Source organism: Carcharhinus amblyrhynchos, chromosome 1, assembly GCF_965287045.1.
Source record: "Carcharhinus amblyrhynchos chromosome 1, sCarAmb.v2.hapA, whole genome shotgun sequence".
In the NCBI taxonomy this organism is placed as follows: domain Eukaryota; kingdom Metazoa; phylum Chordata; class Chondrichthyes; order Carcharhiniformes; family Carcharhinidae; genus Carcharhinus; species Carcharhinus amblyrhynchos.
The window spans coordinates 1,501,660-1,514,864 of NC_137324.1; the positions used below are offsets into that span (position 1 = coordinate 1,501,660).

General features: G+C 43.4%; 1 protein-coding gene across 1 annotated transcript in view; it reads right to left on the reverse strand.

Moving 5' to 3' along the window:
- The window catches only part of LOC145348451 (zinc metalloproteinase-disintegrin-like protein H4 subunit A), a 123,735-nt gene that overhangs the window by 70,257 nt on the left and 40,273 nt on the right, over positions 1-13,205 (reverse strand). The window contains exon 4 of the mRNA XM_080196647.1: positions 7,130-7,208. Within this exon, the coding sequence (XP_080052773.1) occupies positions 7,130-7,153 (24 nt within the window). The 5' untranslated portion in view covers positions 7,154-7,208. The remainder of the gene's footprint in view (positions 1-7,129; positions 7,209-13,205) is intronic.

Consider the following 13,205-nt stretch of genomic DNA (forward strand, 5'->3'; position numbering starts at 1 on the left):
TGGAGAGTAATGAATTGATTGGAGATAGTCAGCATGGTTTTGTAGCGGGTAGGTCGTGCCTTACTAACCTTATTGAGTTTTTTGAGAAAGTGACCAAAGAGGTGGATGGGGGTAAGGCAGTTGACGTGGTATATATGGATTTTAGTGAGGCGTTTGATAAGGTTCACCATGGTAGGCTTCTGCAGAAAATGCAGATATATGGGATTGAGGGTAGTCTAGGAAATTGGATCAGGAATTGGCTAGCAGATAGGAGACAGAGGGTGGTGGTTGATGGTAAATATTCGTCATGGAGTTCGGTTACGAGTGGTGTGCCTCAGGGATCTGTTTTGGGGCCACTGCTGTTTGTAATTTTTATTAATGATCTGGATGAGGGTATAGTTGGGTGGATTAGTAAATTTGCTGATGACACCAAAGTCGGAGGTGTGGTAGATTGTGAGGAAGGGTGTCATAGTTTGCAGGGAGACTTAGACAGGTTGCAGAGCTGGGCCGAGAGGTGGCGGATGGAGTTTAATGCGGAGAAGTCTGAGGTAATTCACTTTGGTAGGAATAACAGACGTGCTGAGTATAAGGCAAACGGGAGGACTTTGAATAGTGTGGAGGAACAGAGGGATCTAGGTGTATGTGTACATAGATCCCTGAAAGTTGGGAATCAAGTAGATAAGGTTGTTAAGAAGGCATATGGTGTCTTGGCGTTTATTGGTAGGGGGATTGAATTTAGGAGTCGCAGCGTCATGTTGCAACTGTACACAACTCTGGTGCGGCCGCACTTGGAGTACTGTGTGCAGTTCTGGTCCCCACATTACAGGAAGGATGTGGAGGCTTTGGAGAGGGTGCAGAGGAGGTTTACCAGGATGTTGCCTGGTATGGAGGGGAGGTCATATGAGGAGAGACTGAGGGATTTGGGGTTGTTTTCGCTGGAAAGAAGGCGGCTAAGAGGGGATCTTATTGAAACATATAAGATGATTAGAGGTTTAGATAGGGTGGATAGTGATAGCTTTTTTCCTCGGATGGAGAAAGCTAGCACGAGGGGCATGGCTTTAAATTAAGAGGGGTTAGTTATAGGACGGATGTCAGGGGTAGGTTCTTTACCCAGAGGGTGGTGAGGGATTGGAATGCCCTGCCTGCTGCAGTTGTAAATGCGCCTAGTTTGGGGGCGTTTAAGAGATCCGTGGATAGGTTTATGGACGAAAAGGGATTGGTTTAGATTAGTGGGTCATTGTTTTTTAACTGGTCGGCGCAACATCGTGGGCCGAAGGGCCTGTTCTGCGCTGTAATGTTCTATGTTGGGAGAGCGGGCGAAAAAGTGGCAGATGGAATACAATGTGGAAAGGTTTGAGGTTATGCACTTTGGAGGGAGGAATGGAGGCATAGATTTATTTTCTAAATGGGTAAATGCTTAGGAAATCAGAAACACAGAGGGACTTGGGAATCATTGTTCAAGATTCTCTTAAGGTTAATGTGCAGGTTCAGTCGGAGTTAGGAAGGCAAATGCCATGTTCGCATTCATGTCAAGAGGGATAGAATACAAGGGCAGGGATGTACTTCTGAGGCTGTACAAGGCGCTGGTCAGATCCCACTGGAGAATTATGAGCAGTTTTGGGCCCATATCTGGGGAAGGATGTGCTGGCCTTGGAAATGGTCCAGAGGAGGTTCACAAGAGTGATCCTTGGAATGGTGAGCTTGTCAAATGAGGGACGGTTGAGGACTCTGGGTCTGTACATGTTGGAGTTTAGAAGGATGAGGCGGAGATCTTACTGAAAATTACACGATACTGCGAGGGCTGGATAGAGTGGATGTGGAGAGAATGTTTCCACTAGTCAGAAAAACTAGAACCAGAGGGCACAACCTCAGGCTAAAGGGATGATCCTTTAAAAAAGAGGTGATGATGAATTTCTTCAGCCAGAGAGTCATGAATCTGTGAAATTCTTTGCCACAGAAGGCTGTGGAATACTTTGTCACAGAAGCCTGTGGAGCCAGGTCACTGAGTGTCTTTAAGACAGAGATAGATAGGTTCTTGATTAATAAGGGGATCAGGGTTATGGGGAAAAGGTAGGAGAATGGGGATGAGAAAAATATCAGCCATGATTGAATGGTGGAGAAGCCGCGATGGACCAAATAGCTTAATTCTGCTCCTAAATCTTATGGTTTTATGGTCTCAGGGGAAAGCAGCAACTTTGCATCATTTTGGTTCTGCTGCAGAGGGGAGGAATAAAAGGCGTGAGGATGTCATACTTAGCGGGCATTCAATTGTAAAGAGAATAGTTAAGTGTTTCTGTGGCTACAAATAAAACTCCAGGATGGTATGTTGCCTGCCTGGTGCTAGAGTCAAGGATTTCTCGAAGTGGCTGCAGGACATCCTGAAGGGGAAGGGCGAACAGCCTGCGGTCGTAATACATGTTATGTACGTACACAGTGATCTTGCAGTTAGGGATCCTCTTGGAAAAAGCATTCACAGTATTGAATATAAAATACAGGTGGAACCTGAGAAGGTAAAATCCAATACCAGTGTCTTGTGATTAAACAAAGGAGGCTATAAAGGGATGCGAGAGTGTTGGCTACGGTAAACTGGGAGCAAAAACTTTATGGTGGGACAACTGAGGAACAGTGGAGGACTCTCAAAGCGATCTTTCACAGTGCTCAGCAAAAGTATATACCAGAGATAAGGAAGGACTGTAGAAAAAGAGATAATCAGCTATGGATATCAAAGGATATAAAGGAGGGTATCACATTGAAAGAAAATGCACACAAAGTGGCAAAGATTAGTGGGAACCTAGAGGATTGAGGAATCTTTAAAGGTCAACAGAAAGCCACAAAAAAAGCTATAAAGAAAAGAAAGATGGATTATGAGAATAAACTAGCTCAGAATATAAAAACAGATAGCAAAAGTTTCTACAAATATATAAAATGAAAAAGAGCGACAAAAAATAAACATTGGTCCTTTAGAGGATGAGAAGGGGGATGTAATAAGTGGAAATGAGAACATGGCTGAGACATTGAACAGGCATTTTGTGTCAGTCTTCACAGTGGAAGACACAAATAACACGCCAAAAATTGATGACAGAAAGGCGATGGCAGGTGAGGACCTAGAAACCATCATTATCACAAAAGAAGCAGTGCTGGGCAAACTAATGGGGGCTAAAGGTAGACAAGTCTCCTGGCCCTGATGGAATGCATCCCAGGGTACTAAAAGAGATGGCGGGAGAAACAGCAAATGCACTAGAGGTAATTTATCAAAATTCACTGGACTCTGGGGTGGTTCCCGCAGATTGGAAAACAGCAAATGCCTTTTGTTTACCTCCTTTTCTAAATAGTGGCGCCACTTCATTGCTAGAGGGATGGATTTTAAAAACAGCGAGGTTATGTTGCAGCTGTATAAGGTGCTGGTGAGGCCACACCTGGAGTACTGTGTACAGTTTTAGTCTCCTTACTTGAGAAAGGAAATACTGGCACTGGAGGGGGTGCAGAGGAGATTCACTAGGATGATTTCGGAGTTGAGAGGGTTGGCTTATGAGGAGAGACTGAGTAGACTGGGGCTGTACTCATTGGAATTCAAAACAATGAGGGGAGATCTTATGGAAACATATAAGATTATGAGGGAATAGATAAGATAGAAGCAGGGAAGTTGTTTCCACTGGTGGATGAAAGTAGAACTAGGGGGCATAGCCTCAAAATAAGGGGAAGCAGATTTAGGACTGAGTTCGAATGAACTTCTTCACACAAAGAGTTGTGAATCTGTGGAATTCCCTGCCCAGTGAAGCAGTTGAGGCTCCCTCATTGAATGATTTTAAGGCAATGATAGATAAATTTTTGAACAGTAAAGGAATTAAGGATTATGGTGAGTAGGCGGCTAAGTGGAGCTGAGTCCACAAAAAGATCAGCCATGATCTTATTGAATAGCGGAGCAGGCTCGAGGGGCCAGTTGGCCTGCTCCTAGTTCTTATCTTCTTATAAGCATGGTGATCAGTGACTCGTGGTGTGCCTCATGGATCAGTGTTTGACCGCAATTGTTTATGATTTACATACATGATTTGGAGCTGGAGACCAAGTGTAGTGTGTCAAAATTCACAGGGGACACTAAGGTGAGTGCCAGAGCAAAGAGTGCATAGGATGCTGAAAGTCTGCAAAGGGATATAGATAGTCTAAGTGAGTGAGCAAGGGTCTAGCAGATGGCTTGCAATGCTGGTAAATGTGAGGTCATCCATTTTGGTAAGAATACCAACAAAATGGACTATTATTTAAATTGTAAAATATTGTAGCATGCGGCTGTGCAGAGGGACCTGGGTGTCCTTGTGCAGGAATCTCAATGAGCTGGTTTGGAGGTGTAGAAGGTAATTAAGAAGCAAATGGAATTTTGTCCTTCATTGCTAGAGGGATGGAGTTTAAAAACAGGGAGGTAACGTTGCAGCTGTGTAAGGTGCTGGTGAGGCCACACCTGGAGTACTATTACAATTTTGGTCTCCTTACTTGAGAAAGGATACACTGGCACTGGAGAATAAGACTTATCAGGCTGATTCCCAGGATGACAGGCCTGTCGCATAAGGTGAAACTGAGTCAGTTAGGATTGTATTCATTGGATTTAGAAGAGTGGACCTTATAAAAACAGATAAAATTCTAACAGGGTTAGACAGGTTAGATTCAGAAAGAATGTTCCCACTGATGGCTAAGTCCAGAACTAGGGGTCATAGTTTGACGATAAGAGGTAAACCCTTCAGGATTTTTGAATTAATTTATTATTGCCGCATGTATTGGTACACAGTGAATAGTATTGTTTCTTGCGCAACACACAAAGGAAGCATAATGTTTATAGAGAGGGTGCAGAATGTAGTGTTGCAGTCATAACAAGGATGTAGCAAAAGCTCAATGTGAAGAAGGTCCATTCAAAAGTCTGATGGCATCAGGGAAGAAACAGTTCTTGAGTCGGTTGATATGTGACCTCAGAGTGGTGGGATGTTGGGGCGAGTTACAGAACAAAGAGATCTAGGGGTACATGTTCATAGCTCCTTGAAAGTGGAGTCACAGATGAACAGAGTGGTGAAGAAGGCATTCAGCATGTTTGGTTTCATTGGTCAGAACATTGAATACAGGAGTTGGGATGTCTTGCTGAAGTTGTACAAGATATTGGTAAGGCCACACTTGAAATACTGTGTGCAATTCTGGTCACCCTATTATAGAAAGGATATTATTAAACTAGAAAGAGTGCAGAAAATATATACTAGGATGCAATCGGGACTTGATGGATTGAGTTATAAGGAGAGGTTGGACGGACTGGGACTTTTTTCTCTGGAGCATAGAAGCGGGGTGGTGACCATATAGAGGTCTATAAAATAATGAGGGACACAGCTCAGCTTGATAGTCAATATCTTTTCCCAAAGGTAGGGGAGTCTAAAACTAGAGGGCATAGGTTTAAGGTGAGAGGGGAGAGATACAAAAGTTTCCAGAAGGGCAATTGTTTAACACAAAGGGTGGTGAGTGTCTGGAACAAGCTGCCAGAGGTAGTAGTAGAGGCGGTTACAATTTTGTCTTTTAAAAAGCGTTTAGATAGTTACATGGGTACGATGGGTATAGAGGGATATGGGGCAAATGCAGGCAATTGGGATTAGCTCAGGGGTTTGAACAAAAAAGGGCTTTATGGACCAAAGTTGGGCCGAAGGGCCTATTTCCATGCTGTAAACCTCTATGACTCTCTAACTTCTGTATCTTTTTCCCCATGGAAGAAGGTAAAAGAGAGTATGTCTGTGGTGTGTAGGGTCCTTGGTAATTTAGGCTGCTTTTCTGATGCAACAGGAAGCATACACAAAGTCAATAGATGGGAGGCTGGTTTGTGTGATGGACTGGGCTTCATTCACAACCTTTTGTTATTTCTTGTGGTCTTGGTCAGACCAGGATTCATACCAAACTGTGGTACATCCAGAAAGGATGCTTTCTATGTTGCATCTGTAAAAATTGGTGAGAGTCGTAGCGACATGACAAATTATCTTAGCCTTCTGAGAAAATAGAGGTGCTGGTGGACTTTTTTAAATATGGCATCAGCGTGCAGGGGCCAGGACAGGTTGTTGGTAGGAACTTCTTCACCCAGAGGGTGGTGAATGTGTGGAATTCACTACTTGAGGCCAAAACATTGTCTGATTTCAAGAAGGAATTAGATACAGCTCTTGGGGCTAAAGGGATCAAGGAATGTGGGGGGGGGGAGAGGAGGGATCAAGATGCAAAATTCTATGATCAGCCATGATCAAAATGAATGGCGGAGCAGGCTCGACGTGCTGAATGGCCTACGCCTGCTTCTATTTTCTGTTTCTATGTTAATGCCCATCCCTAGTTGCCCTTGAACTGCGTGGCTTGCTAGACCATTTCAGAGGGCATTTAAGAATCAACTACATTGCTGTGGCTCTGGAGTCACATGTAGGCCAGTCCAGGTAAGGATGGCAGATTTCCTTCCCTCAAGGACATAGGTGAACCAGATGGGTTTTTACGACAACTGATAATGGCTTCATGGTCACTGGTCGACTCTAAATTTCAAATTGAATCCAAATTTCAAACCAAGGTCCCCAGAGCATTGCCTTGGGTCTCTGGGTTGCGACCGCCATCTCCCTAAATGAATGAAGGTTGGATCACAGGATGAGAAAAATTTGTGAATCATGGTAGATCTTTCATCACAAAATTCCAGGCGATAGTGCTGCGTCTCAGACCAAATGGCAAAGTCCCTGATAATCCAGGAGATAAGATAGAGATGGGGAGGAATTTCTTCTCTCAGAGGGTCATGAGTGTTTGGACTTCCTTGCCACAGAGAACTATGGAAGCAGAACTTGTCTATATTTATATTTAAGGCTGAGATAGATTTTTGCTCAGGAAGGGAATCAAGGGTGAGGGGGAAGGGCAGAAAAATGGAAGTGAGAATGTCAAAACAGCCATAATCCTATTGAACGGTAGAGCAGGCTCAAGGGGTCGAATGGCCGACTCCTGTTCCTATTTTTTATGGTCTTATATCTGAAGAATGGAAACTTGGACAATGTACAGGACTGACTCTGACAACTGAGGAGTTTTATAGAAGTCACAGCCACCAGAAAGGTGGGCAGGAAATAAAAGAGCAAAATACATGCAGTTTGATCTCAGTTTATAAGATAATGCTCACCAGTTTAGCTCCCTTGTCTGTCATCAATGGCTCATTTGAATCGTAGTGTGATGTCTGAAACACATTTGGCACATGGGTACTGCAGGAAAAAGTAAAGTCACGACTTTAGAATTTAATTTATAGTTTTAAAGATTTAAAGTTGTAGTAATATGGGAGTATCTGACAGAAAAACTGATAAGCAACACTTGTAAATGCAACTCCAATGTACTTGAGCTTATTAAAAGCTTTGAATGTTGATAAGTGAAAAGGTCAGAGCCCCATACCTCTTGATACTCCGTGAGTCTAGAAATCTAACGATTTCCATCTTAAAAATATCCAGTGATTTATCCTCCATGGGTTTCTGTGGTAGAGAATTTGTCAGGTTTACTGTCCTCTGAGTGAAGAAATTTCTCCTCATCCTGTTCTAAATGGCCTACTCTGCATCCTGAAACTGTGACCCCTGGTTCTAGGGCCTCCATTCAGACAAAGCATCATTCCTGCGTCCAGTCTGTCCAACCCTGTCAAATTTAATACCTTTCAATGAGTTCCCCTCTTATTCTTCTAAATTCCACTGAATACAACTGAAGATTGTTGCAACTACTTCACCCTTGTCTTTTGCACTGATGTGCTGGGTTGCTCCATCATTGAGGATGGGAATATTTGTGGAGCCTCTTCCTTCAGAGAGTTACTTAATTGTCTACCAACATTCACAATGTAGAGCTTTGATCTGATCCGTCCACTACGACTCTATTTTTACAGATGCACCATACAAAGAATCCTTTCTGGATGTATCACAGCTTGGTATGGCTCCTGCTCCGACCATCTACAAAAGGTTGTGAATGTAGCCCAGTCCATCACTCAAACCAGCCTCATATCCATTAATCCTATCTACATTTCCCACTGCCTCGGAACAGCAGCCAGCACAGTCAAGGACCCCACACACTCCAGACATTCTCTCTTCCACCATCTTCTGTCAGGAAAAAGATACAAAAGTTTGAGGACACACACCAACCAATTCAAGAACAGCTTCTTCCCATCAAAAGCCATCAGACTTTTGGATGGACCTATCTTATATTAAGTTGATTTTTTTCTACACTCTGGCTATGACTGTAACACTACATTCTACACCCTCTCCTTTCCTTCTCTATGTACAGTATGCTTTGTCTGTATAGCTCACAAGAAACAACACTTTTCACTGTATGCTAATACATATATCAATAGTTAATCAAATCAAAATCAAATCAGTTGGGATTTAGTCTTGCATGCTTTATTCACCCTTTGACATACGAGAAAATATGTTCCAAAGTGTGCTAATCCCATTTTCCAATACTTGTCCCATAGCCTTGAATGTTATGATGTAACAAGTGCTTATCCAAACACTTTTTAATGGGTAGAAGGTTTCCGGCCCCTACTACCTTCCCAGGCAGTGCATTCCAGATTGCCACCACCATCTGAGAGAAAGAAAGTATTTCTCAAATTTGCTCTGAATCTCCTGCCCCTCATCCTAAAACCCTGTTCCCTCATGATTGATCCCTCAACTAAGGGAAACTGCTGTTCCTTACTCACCCTGTCCATACCCCTCATAATCTTACACACCTCAATCATATCCCCCCCTCATCCTTCTCTGTTCTAAAGAAAACTAGCCAAACCTTTCCAGTTGCTCCTTATAGCTCAGATGCTCCATTCCAGGCAACATCCTGGTGAATCTCCTCTGTACCCTTCAAGTGCTATCAGAGCCTTCCTATAGTGAGGTGACCAGTACTCATATCAGCTGTGGCCTGAAAAACATTCTGTCCGACTCCAACATTACCACCTTGCTGTTATACTCTATACAATGAGTGATAAAAGCAAGTATACCACATACCTTCTGACCTAGCCGAGTCACTTGCTCTGCTGTCTTCAGGGAGCTACAACTAATTAGTCCAAGATCCATCTGTTCCTCTGAGCTTCCCAGTGTCCTGCCATTCAATAAATACTCCCTCGTCTTGTTTCTTCTTCCAAAGTGCATCACCTTGCACTTATTAGGGTTAAACACAATCTGCCATTGCCCTGCCCATCTGACCAACCAATCTACAGCTTCCTCTAACCTATGACCTTCTTCTTCACTTTAGCGACCCTACCAATGTCAGTGTCTTCTGCAAACTTGGTTATCATTTCCCGCACATTATCATCTATGTCATTTTTGGATATACACAGTAAGAAGTCTCACACATCAGATTAAACAGGTTTAATTGGTAGTAATCGCCAATAGCTTTCGGAACGCTGCTCCTTCATCAGATGAGTGCAGAGTTCACCTGACGAAGCAACAGTGTTCCGAAAGCTAGTGGCATTTATTACCAAATAAACCTGTTGGACTTTAACCTGGCGTTGTGAGACTTCTTACTGTGTTTACCCCAGTCCAACACCGGCATCTCCACATCATTTTTGGATATAACAGCACTGAACTTTGTGGACAGCACAGTGACACAGTGGTTAGCACTGCACTCCTCACAGTGCTAAGTACCTGTGTTCAATTCCTGCTTGGGTCACTGTCTGTGTAGAGATTGCAAATTCTCCCCGTGTCAGCATGGGTTTCCTTCAGGTACTCCGGTTTCCTCCCACAGTCCAAATATGTGCGAGTTAGGTTGATTGGCCATGCTAAGTTGTCCCTTAGAGTCCCAGGATGTGTTGGTTAGAGAGATTAGCAGGGTAAATATGTGGAGGTACAAGGATAGGGCCTGGGTGGGGTTGTGGTCAGTGCAGATGCAATGGGCCAAATGGCCTCCTTCTACACTGTAGTGTTTCTATGATTTCAATTATTACACCACTGGACACTGGCCTCCGGATACTCAAACATCCTTCTACCCTTTGAGGTCTATTACCGAGCCAGTTTTGGATCATCTTGCCTTGTATCCTTGAATTCCATGTGCTTTAACCTTCTCAGTCAGTCTCCCATATGTGACCTTGTCAAAAGCTTTGCTAAAATCCAATAAACAACATTAAATGCACTTCCCTCATCCACACACTCGATCAAAATTGACCAAAGTTCGAGAACAACCAAGTCCTTGAAGTGTGTAGGCATCCAGTCAGAAAAAGACCTTTCCTATTAACTGTATTATTACTGTCTGATAATTCATTACCAGCCCTTGTATATATATATTGATGATTTTGGTTATTTGTTGTTGTGGGACCTTAGAAGTAAAGGGAGAGGGAAGTTATATGTTTGGGGTTGTTGTTGTGCTGTTACTTTAAGAGTTAGTCACGTGTTTAATTTGTGACATCAACTGCTGCATGGGCTTTGCCTCAGTCTTTATAGAGTTAACAGCGATTCGATAAATCTCTGTAGTTGCCTGCATCCAACGCAACCTGCTACAAATGGAAATTACAAAATGATAGCCACACTTATTTTCTGTTGTTGGTAATTTCAAAATCACGAAGTGTTATGACCATTTTGCAGCTTGCATTTTGAAATTTGAATGACTATGCTCTTACCTGAAACCGATGGAAGTCACAGAATCACAGAATATTACAGTGCAGAAGAGGCCCTTTGGCCCATCAAGTCTGCACTGCCCTGCCCAGCTAATCCCACTTGCCAGCACTTGGCACATAGCCTTGAATTTTATGGCGTGCCAAGTACTCATCCAGGTACTTTTTAAAGGATGTGAAGCCTCCACCACTCTCCCAAGCAGCGCATTCCAGATCGTCGCTACCCTCTGGATAAAAAGGTTTTCCTTAAATTCGCTCTAAATCTCCCACCCCTCACTTTTAACTTGTGTCGCCTTGTAACTGACCCGAAACGGAAGAGCTGCCATTTATCCGCTCTGTCCATGCCCCTCATAATCTTGAACACCTCAATCAGGTCACCCCTCAGTCTTCTCTGCTCCAGAGAAAACAACCCAAGACTATCCAACCTCTCTTTATAATTTAATTGTTTCTTCCCAGGCATCATCCTGGTAAATCTTCTCTGCACCCCCTCCAGTGCAATCACATCCCTCCAACAGTGTGGTGACCAGAACTGCACACAGCACTTCAACTGTGGCCTCAACAATTGATAATGTCACTTTAATAAAAAGAAAACCAGTGTTACTGGACCCAGGGTCATCTGGACTCGAAACATCAGCTCTTCTTACAGAGGCTGTCAGACCTACTGAGATTTGCCAGCATTTTCTCTTTTTGTCCCAGATTCCAGCATCCGCAGTAATTTGCTTTTATCTAGTGTTACTGGAAGCCATCCAGTTTTAGTTACGAAAATTGTCTTAATTGTGAGATAATAAAAGATTAAGTAATTCAGTAATAACTATGTTAGAAAAACTGGAAATGGAATTTGGAACACAAATGTTTTATCTTTCAGAATATTAAGCATATTTTTTTCCTGACATTTGATCATTAACACAAACTTTTAAACTGCTGTGAGAGAATGGTATTAATATGTGTTTCTTAGGCCACCGAGTAAAGAGATTACATGAATGTTAACCTTGACTGGTAAGACTGAATGGGACTTTGCCTAAGGGAATTCAGCTGCAGACAACAGGTAGCTATGGTAACCAATTATTGGTTGAGGCCCAAGCCTACCTCAGGGTAAGAGATGTCGGGTGGGATTTTCCGGCCACGCTTGCCCTAAAATGGGAAAATACTGACTGAGGTCAACGGATCTTTGCATTCCTGTGGCAGGCAGGATGGGAAAGTTCCTCCCGTAGTTTGAGGGAATAGAGGGACAAGGATCACAAGGAAAGGCATCATGTGTTGGCATAGACTTGGTAGGCTGAAGGGACTGTTTTCAGCTGTAGTTTGTTCTGTTTAAAAATGGTTTCTGAGAACTATTCCAACATCACAAAGACTGCTGCAGTTCAGAAAGATCACCAACACCTCAGGAAAAATCCAGGACAGGCAACTGTACAGGGTACTGGTGAGGCCGCAGCTGGAGTACTGTGTGCAGTTTTGGTCGCCGCACTTGCGCAAGGATATTTTGGCCTTGGAGGGAGTGCAGAGGAGGTTCACTAGGCTGATACCAGAGATGAGGGGGTTGGACTATGAAGAGAGACTAAATAGACTGGGTCTGTACTCGTTGGAGTTTAGAAGGATGAGGGGGGATCTTATAGAGACGTATAAGATAACGAAAGGGATGGATAGGGTAGAGGTAGAGAGATTCTTCCCGCTTAGAAAGGATAGCAGGACTAGAGGGCACAGCCTCAAGATAAGGGGGGGGCACAGTTTAGAACGGAGCTGAGGAGGAACTTCTTCACTCAAAGGGTGGTGAATCTCTAGAATTCTCTGCCCGTTGAAGTGGTGGAGGCTGCCTCGCTAAATACATTTAAGTCACGGGTAGATAGGTTTTTGACAGACAAGGGAATTAGGGGTTATGGGGAGAAAGCGGGAAAGTGGAACTGATCCACTTCAGGTCAGCCTTGATCTTATTGAATGGAGGGGCAGGCTCGAAGGGCTAGATGGCCTACTCCTGCTCCTATTTCTTATGTTCTTATGCAACAGTGAGCAATACCACACATGTCCATATCTCATCAGCTAATTTAACAAAAGGAGTTAGCAACCAAAGATGCAGATTTGAAGTGAATGAGTTGACGACAGAAGAACCAGGATAAATTTTTTTAAAACTTTACTTTTACAAAAAAGGAGTAAATGAGTCCTGGAAGGTATTCCAGAAAGGTGGAGCAAGCAAATCCAATTGTTACTTAGAAAATAATTGTATAAGTGCTTGAAGAGAGAACAGGAGTTGGCATGGTGGCACAGTTAGCATTGCTGCCTCACAGTGTCAGGGCTCTAGGTTCGATTCCCAGCTTGGGTCCCTGTCTGCGCAGAGTTCTCCTAGTGTCTGCATGGGTTTCCTCTGGGTGCTCCTGTTTCCTCCCACAGTCCAAAAGACGTGCTAGTTAGGTGGATTGATCATGTTAAATCCACCTCATTGTTCCGTGGGAGCACTGAAGAGAGGCTGCGATTTGCGAGTGGAGAGCTTGTGGGTGAGTACAGCGACTTTAAAAAACTAACTTTGTTTCAGTGAGTTTAGTGGGTTTTTTTTGCTTGCTTTAAGTTTGACCCCGGTTTGACCCCGGAAGTAGTTGCGAGGGCACTCGGGTCAAGTTTTTTTTTCACCTACTATAAATTA